This window comes from Somniosus microcephalus, chromosome 3 (genome assembly GCF_052327205.1).
Source record: "Somniosus microcephalus isolate GS21.2 chromosome 3, FLI_Smic_1.0, whole genome shotgun sequence".
Taxonomy (NCBI): Eukaryota; Metazoa; Chordata; class Chondrichthyes; order Squaliformes; family Somniosidae; genus Somniosus; species Somniosus microcephalus.
In genome coordinates this window covers 92,841,635-92,854,240 of record NC_140989.1, presented here as the reverse complement: position 1 = coordinate 92,854,240, position 12,606 = coordinate 92,841,635, and the positions used below count along the sequence as shown (strand labels likewise).

The window sequence follows — 12,606 nt, the reverse complement described above, 5'->3', positions numbered from 1 at the left end:
ATTAAACTCCTGATCTCAGGCAGACTACTGTGGAGAAATACGAACAGTGGCACAGCAAGGACAGATCATGGCCGAGGGCAGAAGGCTGGTGGGGGGAAAAGAGTTGGTTTGATTTTACACACTTAAGTCCCAGGAGTGCAGAAGGCCTGAAAGCAGATTACCCAGCCGCTCAGCTACCAGAGGTGCAGGACAGGGAAAAAGGGATTTCTACTCTCCAAAAAAAAAAATAGAATCACATTAAATAGCCCAGATTCAAGTTACTTCACAGAAATGTGTACTTAAGAAATTGATGTTACCTGCTTGACGCTTTCTTATTGTGATTTTCCCATTCGTGCTTGCGATGCAGGAATCCCTCCATCTGTGCTGAGGGAGTTTCTTGTGACTTGACAGGTAAAGTAGCAGATTGAGACTGCAAAGGTGAGGTCTTGGTTTTACGATCTGAAGTTGGTGAAGCAGCTGGGCTGGGCTCTTTGGAACTGGTTCTCTGTTCAGTGGCGCCATTCACCATCTCACTTGTCTCAATTGTCTCAGACACCTGGATTCAACAGATAATGAATGAATCACCATTTTAATGTCCAAAAATAGCTTGAAACCAAACACCTTGATATCTGAGGCTGTGTATTCTTCATGCACTGAAAATTTCATTATTGGTATATGAATTGTATGTATTGATATGTTCAGTGGATTGAATCACATTACAATGGAACATTAACTATTTAAAAATTGCTACGGGTTGATGACCACCCCCATTGATGGGCAATTGCACAGTGAAGTGTGGCATTGAATTATGTAGGTCACCAATGTCCTAACTTAGATCTATGTTGTGTGGGGAGTTAGCTGAAGAGATAACAGGAGTCCTGTACTAAGTAGGGGAAAAATTAACCAGGATTTTGACTCCAGATTCCTAGCCATTGATCTGTGCTGGAATTGCATGTATGGGTGAGGAGAGGAGCAAGCACAACTGTAATGGTCACCACAGTCAAATAGCTAGCGCCAACACTTGCTGTCTGAGTTTACATGTTGCAACTTGAATGAGGTACCTGAAAGCTACTGGTGCCCATGTACCTTAGCATGAGTTGTTGCCTTAAGATCTTACAAATCTTGTGTGTGTGTTTGGGGGGGGGGGGGGGGGGGGGGGGCGGGGGCAGAGAATGGGGTAAGTTCCTAGCATTGCTAATTTTAGTGAAAAGTTCCTGGCATTGCTAATTTTAGTGAAAAAGTTAGCATGAGTAGTGCTCCTTGTGATAAATTTTAATCCTAAAATTAACAAAGAGGAATTTCACCCACTGGTGAATTACCAAGAAGCGCATGTAACCTCTGAGGTGGACACGACTGACATGTAACAGCAGCCTCTAACTGTGGAGCAGATTTAAATCATTCTTGCATAACAATATTCATTTTCACCCAGTGAGACTAAGCACACAGCAACTTTAACAGTGACCTGGACAAGGTAAACTGTTATTTTTTATAGAATGAGTATAAACAAAGTCTACAATGATTTTTTTTTTTTTTTTTTTAATTTTTTTTAAAAAAGGTGAATGGTTTAGTAATAACTTTTTAGTAGTCCTCTCCCTCTTTTTCTTTCCATTTTTCTGAGATGGACTAAAATTAACACTGTACTACTTGCTTAGTTTCTTGTATATCATCTGAAGGAGACCCAGATGTGACATTTGGATGGAAGTATATGTGTGCTGACATTGCTGAGAGAATGCAGCTCTACACTGGCATTCAAACAAGTAACATCAAACCACTCCAGTAGAAGCAAAGCATAAAAAGCACAGCAGTTGCACTTTTAAAATGGAAAGGAAAGCTGATGGTGCAAAAATTGAAGTCTATTTTTAATGCTAGCAAATAAATGTATTACCCCAAAATAACTTAGTGCATATAGTCCATCAAAAACTAGTTCCAGAGTGGTCTTCATACAGGTGCTTATGGGAAAGTGGGGAAAATTTTGACAGGGAACTAAACCAGACATAGAAATAAAGATAAATGATGAGGTACTTTAAAAACCTTGTACTATCCCATTCTATTGACCTCACCTTCAATACAGATCAAGTTATCCTTCAACACAGACTTTGCTTATGCTCATTCACTCTTTTCGATTAAGAAATAATTCAGGCATGCAGAGGTTTCAACCTTTATAGATCACATCATGCAGACCAACACCACCACCCAGGCATAGTTATTTGTAGTTTGATAAGATCAAGGAAGGAGCACAGTTCTCAATGCAAACAGCATTTTAAGCAGAGTAATTATCAAATTTTAACTATTATGGATTTGAAATTTTGTTAAAAAAAAGCCAAGAAAGTCACTCAAAGCCAACAGTTATTTACCCCCAAAAACAGACAGACCCAAGGTCTTGTCCATCACTTGCTTTGTTGTTCATGTTGCTTGGTGCAGTGTGATCCTGACAACCTAGAGAGCAGCCAAGCTTCCAGCAGCTCTGCAGTTTCTATCTGGACAAGGTGGGTATCTTCAGAATCCAGTCATCCAAATTATTTGAATTGTAATTCCACTAGATTTAGCCACAGAAATTCAGATCACTCTTGGTTCTTGTGCTATCAATACTTTTCTCTTGTTTTTCTGAAATGTATTTGCAAGGTGGATGCAGCAATCGACTAGTCACACAATGACTAGCATGTAATTAGCAATTTACTACAGCTAATGCTTTAGCTTTAATTAAAAGATGATCAAGCATGTGCACTCTTTGAGAGATGTGCAAACTCATACCAGTGTTGAAACAAATAAAGCCATAGAAAAGCTCAGGGCAACATTTGGAATGCTTTTTACAAACAGAAGGTGTGGTGTCAGAATTCTCAGATCAAGTGGTCTATAGCAATGCCTGTTCATCTGATTGATTGTCTCCTTTGCTTTCTAACATTATTTTTTACATTTAGTTCACAATCAAAAGGGAAAGCAAGAATTAGCTGCTTTATTCCGTTGGCATTTCACTCAGAAATCATCATTCATACTTTGTATCTGTTTATTTTTCTAAAATCTTTAAAAGAAGTTGAGAACACTGCAGAAACAGCCAATCTCTAAACTTCCACATAATAAATATGCTTAAGTACTTTTAGACCTCATTAAACTACTACAGCTTACACGATACCACGTACTTTTTTTTTTTAAGTTGACATTAATTCAGTAGTTAAACAATCCCTAAGCTCAGTGTACATTAATAACTGAAAAATCAAGTTAAGGCATTGACACACAAAAGAAAACTGGTTGTAAGAAAATAACTTTCAACTGTCATTCTATCATGTTAATTTGGGGTTGCAGAGATTTCATATCAAGGCAATTTCTATTTAAAGTAAGATGCCCTTAAACAGTCTTTTCTGGCTAGGGAGCCTCATTTGGTGATATATTTCCCTGAATCACCATTTATCTTGGTCAATGCTTTTCTATAAAATTTGGTAGAATAAAAGGCTTCTTCAATATGCATGAACTTTGCATAGTCAAAGTTGACAGATCTGTAAAGTGCTCGTAATATAGAACATTTTGTTCAACACAATGATGCCCTCTACTGTAAGAAAATGGTAGTTAATGGGAGACATTAAAAGAAAGCTGATTAAATGATAGACAGGACTAACAAATCAAACCAGTGTTAGTAAATTCAGTGAGAACACACAGACAGTAAGTTAAGACTAGAGAACATAACCTACTAATAAAGCCTTCAACCTTGACTGTTGTATGTATACTTTCTAAACCAAGAAATACGTCTTCAAAAGCTGCAACATAGTACAAGTTGAAGCTCTGAAATAAAGGACTTTCAGGTTTCAGAACTATGCACACTTTTGCTATTGTGATCTTTGGCCTATTAGGCTTAAATTTACTCACATCAATGCTTTAAAAATGTACAGTTCTGATCGAGAGAAAATTATGTACAGAAAGTAAGAAATGATTATGACAATGTTCTTTTGCAAACACTTACACAAAGTTAACAAAGAAAACATTCAAATGTAAGGTGAACTTTAATAATTAAGGCTTAAAACATGCTAAATGCATGCAAAAATAATACCATTATGAAACATAAAAATGACAGAATTAGTTAATCTAGTGATAGTTACAACAGAATCAAAGACAAACATCAGATTTGTTCCATTTATAACAATGTTATTGTGTGTTAGTAGCAAGGCTTTAACGCTCAATTAGGTGATGGCCGACACTGTAACAGCTAAATCAAAATGAACAAACATGCAGTAAGAACAGTGTGTGACTAAAGATGAAAACAAAATGCATCAACAACCTTCATGTGCATAGAGCAATTAAGCTGGTCCAATGACAGATTACATTTGACAAAATGTATGAAAAAAAAATCCGAAGACAAAAAAGTTTAAACTGGGCCTAAATTGAATTCCAATAAACATTATTTAAGGGGATATATATTGGCATTGCATTTGATCCAGCAAGCTGCTTAAGATTATTAAGATCAAACCAGACATGATAATTAACCACTTTTAATGTTTGAGGACAGACTGATTATTGCATATAAATATTTAGAATAAGTTAAAAGCACTCTGCTTACAGCTCATTAGTTGGAAGCTCAATTAATTTAAAATAGCATTTTTTGTCTTATTGCTATTAAACAGAGTCTAAATGCTGCTACGGATAAAGTTAATTTGTTACCAGAATTTTTAGGCCTCAAGACAACTCATTTAATAAAAATGTCAACACATGGGACGTTTGTCATCATACAGTGCTTTATGAACCATTCACCAAAGCAGAGTTCCAGTACTGGTAAGCAGTCCATCACCACCAGTGCAGAAAAAAACACAAAATATTAATACTGCAATCATCATCACTGCAAGGTACAGACTAGAAGGTACAAGAAATGCAGAGAAGTAAAGAATACTGACTATTTCATTTGAATCAGTTTATAGGAAAGTGCAAAAAAATCATCTGTAGTTTAACTACACTGCAGAGTATGAAAATAATAACTCAACACAGTAATTCCATTACATCTATAAAATAAACTACTGCATGTACCATCACAGTAAATGTACACAAAATTTAAGTTATAGTCTTCACTATTCAACATCAACTTAGAAAAAGGTTTACACCTAGTTCTGCCGCTCTAATACTTGGTTAGAAAAAATACAATAGCAGCTCTGGGCACTGTTTAGTGATGTCAATGTGCTGCCTGTGGACTTTGTTATTTGTATGTAAAATAGGGCTTTGATGATAGAGCTTGAATTAGTAGCTTCTAAACATGCTAATAATTTGTTAATAAATCCTTCTCAGCTTATGTGCTGACATGTTAGTGTCTCGCATTTGGACTGAACTACTTGGGACAAATTTTCCTCCATTCACTGTTAGCAAAAAAAGTTGGTGTAAATAGAGTGCAGGAAACCACTTTTCCACTGACGTTAATCCCCTTGTACAGTATAGCCCCTTTGCTTTCCTAAAGTAAAAACTGATGAACTTTTACTTGAAAACTCAAGATGCTAAGTTAAAAATCAAAACTTACCTTTCTTTAAAAAAAAATCCTAAGAGCCACCTGAGACTTTGGAATAGCCAAAACAATTACCAAATCTCCTTTCCAGAATAATTTATGAATAAGTGAAAGTGCTAAGTGCTGAGTCTTGCTTTCCCCTGACTTCAGCACCAGTCAGAAATAAAATGTATTCCTTTGAATTTTATCACCTCAAGTGAATATTCCTTTTACACCTCTAAAGTGTAAAAAGACTGCCTACTGGGGAGAGTAGTATACTCTTAGAAATATTTTGAGAGTCACCCCTCAACTCAGCACTCCAGTTACAGTAGTGTTGGTCTCACTGCCCAGACTCTCAACAAGCACGTCAGTTCAGGGTATGAGAACAGGGGAATAACTGCCACCACCATCACATCTGAGACAGCCACTGAACTATTAATAAAGTATCATATCTCAGTTTGATGAGGACAAAAATTCATTAATTTTAAAAACTGTAGTTCATAATTTGAGGTTTACAAATACAATTCACAAGTCCTCTTGTGACTGGTATTAAAGATTAAACCTTAGATAAGGGCAACCCAGTATTATATAAGTATAAAATAGAAATGTGCTTGTAGTAATTTATCTACCTAACATCTCCTTGCAGGTGTACATCCAATCGAATTGTTTTAAATAAACCTCTCCAATCCACCCTAAGTAAACAGAATGAAGTATAGAGAATGAAGCTTTTTTTTAAACCCACAAATGGAAGCGCAGAGCCTTAGTATGTCTTGCAAATGCAATAATATGGTCTTATTGTCCATGAATATAGTATAAATAAGGGAACTCTGCTAATGTAGGCACGTGATGATTCAGTCTGAAAAAACATTATACAGTACTGTGCACCACGAGAGTAGCTGCACAAGTGGTCCAAAGGGAGCGCTGAATTAGGAGAGCAGATTCGGCTTCAGTTTCTTTTGGGCCTGCAATTCGGTTCCTCTCTATTTTTGAGAGAGCTGAAGTGCTTGTACCCATTTCCTACGTGAATGGGTGACCATAGATTTCATGAAAGTTAGATTTAAATGGACATCTAGCACAATTCAGTGGTATTTGTGCTAGGTTTGCTCTTTTTTCTCATTTGGAATAGGAGTAAGGGAAGCTTCATGGGTGCAGGAGCTCAAAATACCCTTTGGAAGGGTCTATTTTGTAATGTTTATAGTACCTTTATAGTTCAGTTTGTTAGACATGGTGCATATTTCTGATTTGTATTAATTTTTTGAAAAACATTGGCAGCTATTTTTTATAATTTTTTTTCACGTAAGCTTGCTTTTAAAACACTTCAAATAAATATTGTTTCCTGGTTGAGGTGGTACAAGATGAAAGAGGGAATATGCCAGGGAGATCAGGAGGCCCAGATCATTCTGTAGACTGTGGCACACCTGCCTGCCAACGAGGACAAGTGACTCACCTTGCTACAGGTCAGCAGGACAGCTTTGTTATGATCACTAATATCCTCAATTGGTATACCTATGGCTTATTCCTGACCAGCATTGCAATGTCAGGTAGTGTCTGAAGCAAAAGGTAACTGGTGCTTTGGTCAGAAAGGCCAGGTTTTTTATCTCCTTTTCCACTGAATGCCATGAAAAGTGGCGCTGCCCCCAACCCCCGAAATTGATGGCTGCGAAATGAATGCCTTGACACGCATACCCAATGTCACCACATTGGTACATTTTAGGAAGTGCAAGGGGTCACTGATGATTGCCACACGTCCAACCTGAAGACCATGGAAGATGAGAGTGTGGCAAGGCTTTCAATTGTATATGCCATCTTGACTAACTTTCCTACCGAGATATGCAAGAGGTGCTATAAAAGAACGAAGATTTTGTGAGGGCTTGGTGGACCAGCAGTAAAAGTGGAACAGACTGACAGGCTACACGTTGTGGCATGTGTCATCTAACCTGGTTCATGGTACTGTTGATTAGTCTTACCACGGCACATTCTTAGTGTACTGTCTTCTCATGCATCTGTTTCCAGATCCTTCAGGCACTGTAGACAGTGTTCAAGTTGGCCACCACCTCCTGCCAGACATGATGCACTGCCATCCTCTGGGGAGGGTGCACTGGAGTGCCAAACAGGACAGCTCTCCTCACACCTGCTTCATGCAACAGAACATTCATTTCGCAGCCATCAATTTCGGGGGTTGGGGGGCAGCGCCACTTTTCTTTTTGCCCAGATTTTGTGCCTCTACGTTACATAGCCTGACCTTATAACCTCACCAGTCAATCCTCTCCCCCTCCTCCCGCTGCCCCCCCCCCACCAACCCTCCCAAATAACAGCATGTGCAAAGGCTGAAAACTACAGTGATAATTTCAAAATCTTGATAAGGCTTCAACATTTTTATTAACTTGAAGTGGCTGCATCTCTTTATTTTTAAGCAACAGTTCTTTAAGGGCTGCATGCTCTGGATTCATTCCCCCCGCTACACTTCATTAGACTTCATATGCAAGGCTCAAGCTTTGCAAGGAGCACCTGTAAAGTTATTAAAATTAGTTGACTTTGTTGAATCTGGCGAAGTCAGCTCCCCAATCTGTTTGTGCAGGTGTGCTCACGTTTCCCCGGGAACACAGAATTGACCTTTACCAACCTTAACTCAGAGGCATGTTTTTACTGCGAGAGGTGAATAATGTCCCAAGTTGCTAAATAACCTTTTTCAATTTCACACTACCTTTTGTTAATCTAATTGATGCCGGAAACTCAGTTACATTGCATAAAACATGGAACAACAAAAACTAATTCCTTCCATTGACCATGTACAATTTGCCCTATTATGGACTCCATACCAGCTATTTAATCTTCTGAAGGAAAGTTATGGCTAAATCCTCCCTAATCGTCTATTGTAATCGAACAAAACCCTCCCTAATCTTCTATTGTAATCAAACAAAACTCCAGAATATTTATCCTTTCCCACATCTTTACCTTTCAAGCTTGGATGGCTGCCCATTACAAACAAAACTTTCACCAGTTCCAGTGACACAGGAGCCATCATGTCTCATGAATTATTTATACTTATCCCTGTAATTGTAATAAAAAATCTGCTTGCATCAGGGATGAGTTCTTTGACTAACTTATCACAGAGCATGTCTACTTGAAAGCTTTAATTTCCACATAAAATGTTAGGTTTCTGTTGTTCTTCTCATGCAAGGCTGCCAAAATAACTTGCTGACCATTAAATGTGACAGAAGACCAAAAGCAGTAGGAGTTCTTGAGATGGATGGATACTTTTCAACTAGATTTTTCATGAAAGAAACTGATTTGGATAAATAAAGCAGGTGAAAAAAGCAGCAGTTAAATGGGAATGAATGCATGGGTTAGTGTAAGAAGGTGCATTTATTTTCATTCTGACTGGGTTGGATTTCACAATCCAGATCGGGCCCATTCATTGCCAGCTCGTCTGTTCTGAAAGTTTTTGTAGATTTGGTAGTTTTGGGAGCGGTAACTAACCCGTGGGGACTCCTGGTCTGATGGTAATCCATTCTGTGATAGGTGTTCTTCTCTAGCCCCTTCCCTGGAAAAAAGCAGAAGAAAAAGTCTCATGTGACAAGATGCACATTATTGAACAACCACTGACAATCAAAACTTTTGGACTGTGAAGTGAATTTTTCTTCCCTTATCCTTTTGTATTCATTCTAAAGAAAGAAAGACTTGCATCTATATAGCGCCTTTCATGACCTCAGGACGTCGCAAAGCGCGTTACAGCCAATGAAGTACTTTTAAAGTGTAGTCACTGTTGTAATGTAGGGAACGTGGCAGCCAATTTGCACACAGCAAGCTCCCACAAACAGCAATGTGATAATGACCAGATAATCTGCATCAGTGATGTTGGTTAAGGGATAAATATTGGCCAGGACACTGGGGATAACTCCCCTGCTCTTCTTCGAAATAGTGCTATGGGATCTTTTACGTCCACCCGAAAGGTGCAGCACTCCCTCAGGACTGCACTGGAGTGTCAGTGTAGAGGCTAGAGTGCTCCCATATGAGCCACGGCTGACACTGGGACTGGGGAGGCTTAGCAGGAGTATGAATTCCAGTCAAGACTAGGATTTGAATGAGGATATCCTATATCCTTTTTTGGAGAAATACTTTTGTCAGATATTAAACATTAACATACTGCTGAGTATGTTAGATAGAGGATAAAAGGTGCACTGTTTTGTTCAATTTGCTACACAGTTTGCATTTATAGAGTGCCTTTAACATAGAAAAGCATCCCAGGATGCTTCACAGAGGCATAATCAGAAAAAAATGGATGCCAAGAAGAGGAATTATTAGGAGGGCTAAGCAAAAGCTTGATCAAGGAGATGGGTTTTAAGGAAGGTCTTAATGGAGGAGAGGCGGGTGCAGAGACAGAGAGGTTCCAAAGCTTAGGGCCTAGGTGGTAAAGGCATGGCTGCCAATAGTGGGGTGAAGGGAGAGGGGATGCAAGGGACCAGAACTGGAGAGTTCATGGGGGGGGGTGGGGGGGGGGGGGGGCGGCGACGGAATTGTAAGGCTGGAGAAGATTACAGAAATAGGGAGGGTTTTAAACACAATTTTAAATTTGAGGTTTTGGGGGACCAGGAAGGATGCAATGTAGGTGATGGGTGAGTGGGATTTGAGGCGGCAGAAGATATGAGCAGCAGAGTTTGGATGAGATCAAGTTTACGGAGGGTGGAGTCTGCAGGATTGGAGGCCGACCAGGAGATCATTGATATAGTCGAATCTCAGCAGGGATGCAGGTTTCAGCACCAGATGGGCTGACGACGGGCGATGTTATGGAGGTGAAAGTAGGCGCTCTGTATGATGGAGAGGATATGGGGTTGAAAGCTCAGTTCAGGGTTGAATATGACACTGATGTTGTGAACAGTCTGGTTCAGCCTGAGACTGTGGCCATGGAATCGGTGGTACAGTGTTTGTGTCAAGGGTCATTCCCAATATTTGAACTAAAGGAAACTGCAGCTCATCCAAGACTGGATGTCGGAGATGCAGTCTGACAACACAGAGGCAGTTGAGCAGTTGGTGGAGCGGTGAATCATATGTCGTCAGTGTCCATGTGGAGGTTGACTCCATCACTACAGGTGATGTTACCAAGGGGCAGCATATGGATGAGGAAGATGAGAGTGCCAAGGATAGGCGCTTGGGACTTGCCAGAGCCTACGCTGTAGGGGCGGGAAGAGAAGGCATTGTTGGAGATAAGAGTGGAACCAAGCGAGGACAGTCCCACTAACCTGAACAACGGAGGTGTGCTGTAGGAGGATGGTGTGGTCGGCTGTGTAAAAGGCTACACAGAAGTCAAGGAGGCTGCATCATGATCATAATTACAGAGGATGTTATTTGTGACGTTGATTAGAGCCATTTCTGTGCTGCAGAAATCTGATTGGAGGGGGGAAATTTCAGCCCACCAGGAGGGGCGGGGCATGGTAAAATTCTTATATATGGGAAACCCGACCCCAAGCCACCACGAACGCGCCTACTTCCGGTTTAACCGGGGCAGGTTAGGGGACAGGCGAGTAATCTGCTCTCGAGGGCAGGTCATTAATTAGACTATGTTAATGAGGCTGCGTGCCTCAAATTTTAGCAGCCAATTAGACTTAATGGCTGCGGGCAGGTTTCCCAGGGCTCAGGATACCCGGCAGCTAAAGGGAGCCGAAAATTGCCGAATCCAGCAGGTAAGTGCTTTTCCAGCACTGCTTGTGGGCCAGGAGGTGCAGGAGTGCTTCCACCCAGCCCCCCAAGCTAACCTGCCACGATCTCTTCCTCCCTGCAATCGGTCGCCCCCACCCCAGCAATCCAATGTCTCGCCCTCACGATCAGCTGACACCCCGGCGTTCCGATGTTTCACGTCCAGCGATCGGCCGACACCCCTGCGATCCGATGCCCCCCATCCTCTCCACCGCGATCTCTCCAGTCCTCTGCCTTGTATGGTAGGCATTCCCACGCAACAGCCTCTTAATTTGGCTGGCTGCCAGGTAGGAAACGGAGAGAAAAAATTCACATGAGGTCCTGCCATTAAATTCAGCAGGAACTTTGTCTTTCCCATATTTCCCAGCCCACTGACAATTGCCACTGCTCCCTCATCACCAATATCGGGGCCAGAGTTTCATCAAAGATGGACATGGATTTGGGAGGCAATAGCACATTCAAGGACTTTGGAGAGCAGAGTAAAGGGAGGTTGGAGAAGGGGCAGTAGTTGGCAAAGGTGAGAGGTTGAGGTTGGGCTTTTTGAGGAAGGGCACAATAGCTGAGGAGAGGGAACAATGTTATTAAAATACATTGTTGTACAGGAAAATCTGAGGAAGGCCCAATGAAAAGCTCAGACCATCTAAGCCCGACTGCCAAAAGCCAAGGAGATGCTCAATATGTAATTAACACCTCAACCATATCTCTTAGGGGCCTGAATAAAGCCACTGACTGATACCCAAACTTGAAAATTATCTGTAGAAGCTACTGACCACTGCTTAAACAAAACATAAATTTAAAAAACCCAAACTGCAGCCTTATCCGGAGAGTGGACATCGGGGGTGAGATGTCTTTTGTCAATTTTAGTGAAAATTTCAGCTCGAGTACAAAGGAGAACATTTTTACTAAAATTAACAAAAGGAATGTCTTCCCCCCGCCCCCCCTATCAGTATTTACAAACTTCTTAACTTCTGAGCATTCTTCAGATTCTCCTGCAATAGCAAGTGTGGTAACTAGTTAGTGTGTTATAGTGCGACTGACTATTATTTTCTAAGGTTCTAAAGCTTTTTAACGGGTTTTATCTCAAACCTCCGATAGTGCCTTACCACTGTTGTGGTGATTCAGACTCGTCGGAAGGATGCGGGGTTGGCTGTGGTGATGGTTGTCTCTTCCTCTCCTCCTCTTCCTGCCTCCTACGTACTTCAAGCAACTCCAGCTGTAGGGATAGAGAATGTAAGTGTTACATTTGTGAAACCTCAAATCTTAAAGCAACTGTTTCATTTTTAAAGTATATTTTCTGCAATTTCTTCAATTTGTTTTGAGTATTGTGTGCAATGTAGAATATGTGATGAATTATTTATGCTAAATGTATGAATTAATTAAAAATTGTCAAGATAGAAGCTTTTTTTTAATGACCAAATTAGGATGTCAGAACTTGTAAAATAATATTATTTATCTCAGGAGCTTGCCTCTGCCACATTGCT

General features: G+C 40.4%; 1 protein-coding gene across 3 annotated transcripts in view; it reads right to left on the bottom strand.

Moving 5' to 3' along the window:
* sptbn1 (spectrin, beta, non-erythrocytic 1) overlaps positions 1 to 12,606 on the bottom strand; it is a 267,400-nt gene that overhangs the window by 13,718 nt on the left and 241,076 nt on the right. For all 3 annotated transcript variants that reach the window (XM_085981343.1, XM_085981344.1, XM_085981345.1), the window contains 3 exons: positions 12,229 to 12,338; positions 8,912 to 8,975; positions 297 to 535 (listed from right to left, as the gene is read on the bottom strand). In XM_085981343.1, the coding sequence (XP_085837469.1) occupies positions 297 to 535; positions 8,912 to 8,975; positions 12,229 to 12,338 (413 nt within the window). The remainder of the gene's footprint in view (positions 1 to 296; positions 536 to 8,911; positions 8,976 to 12,228; positions 12,339 to 12,606) is intronic.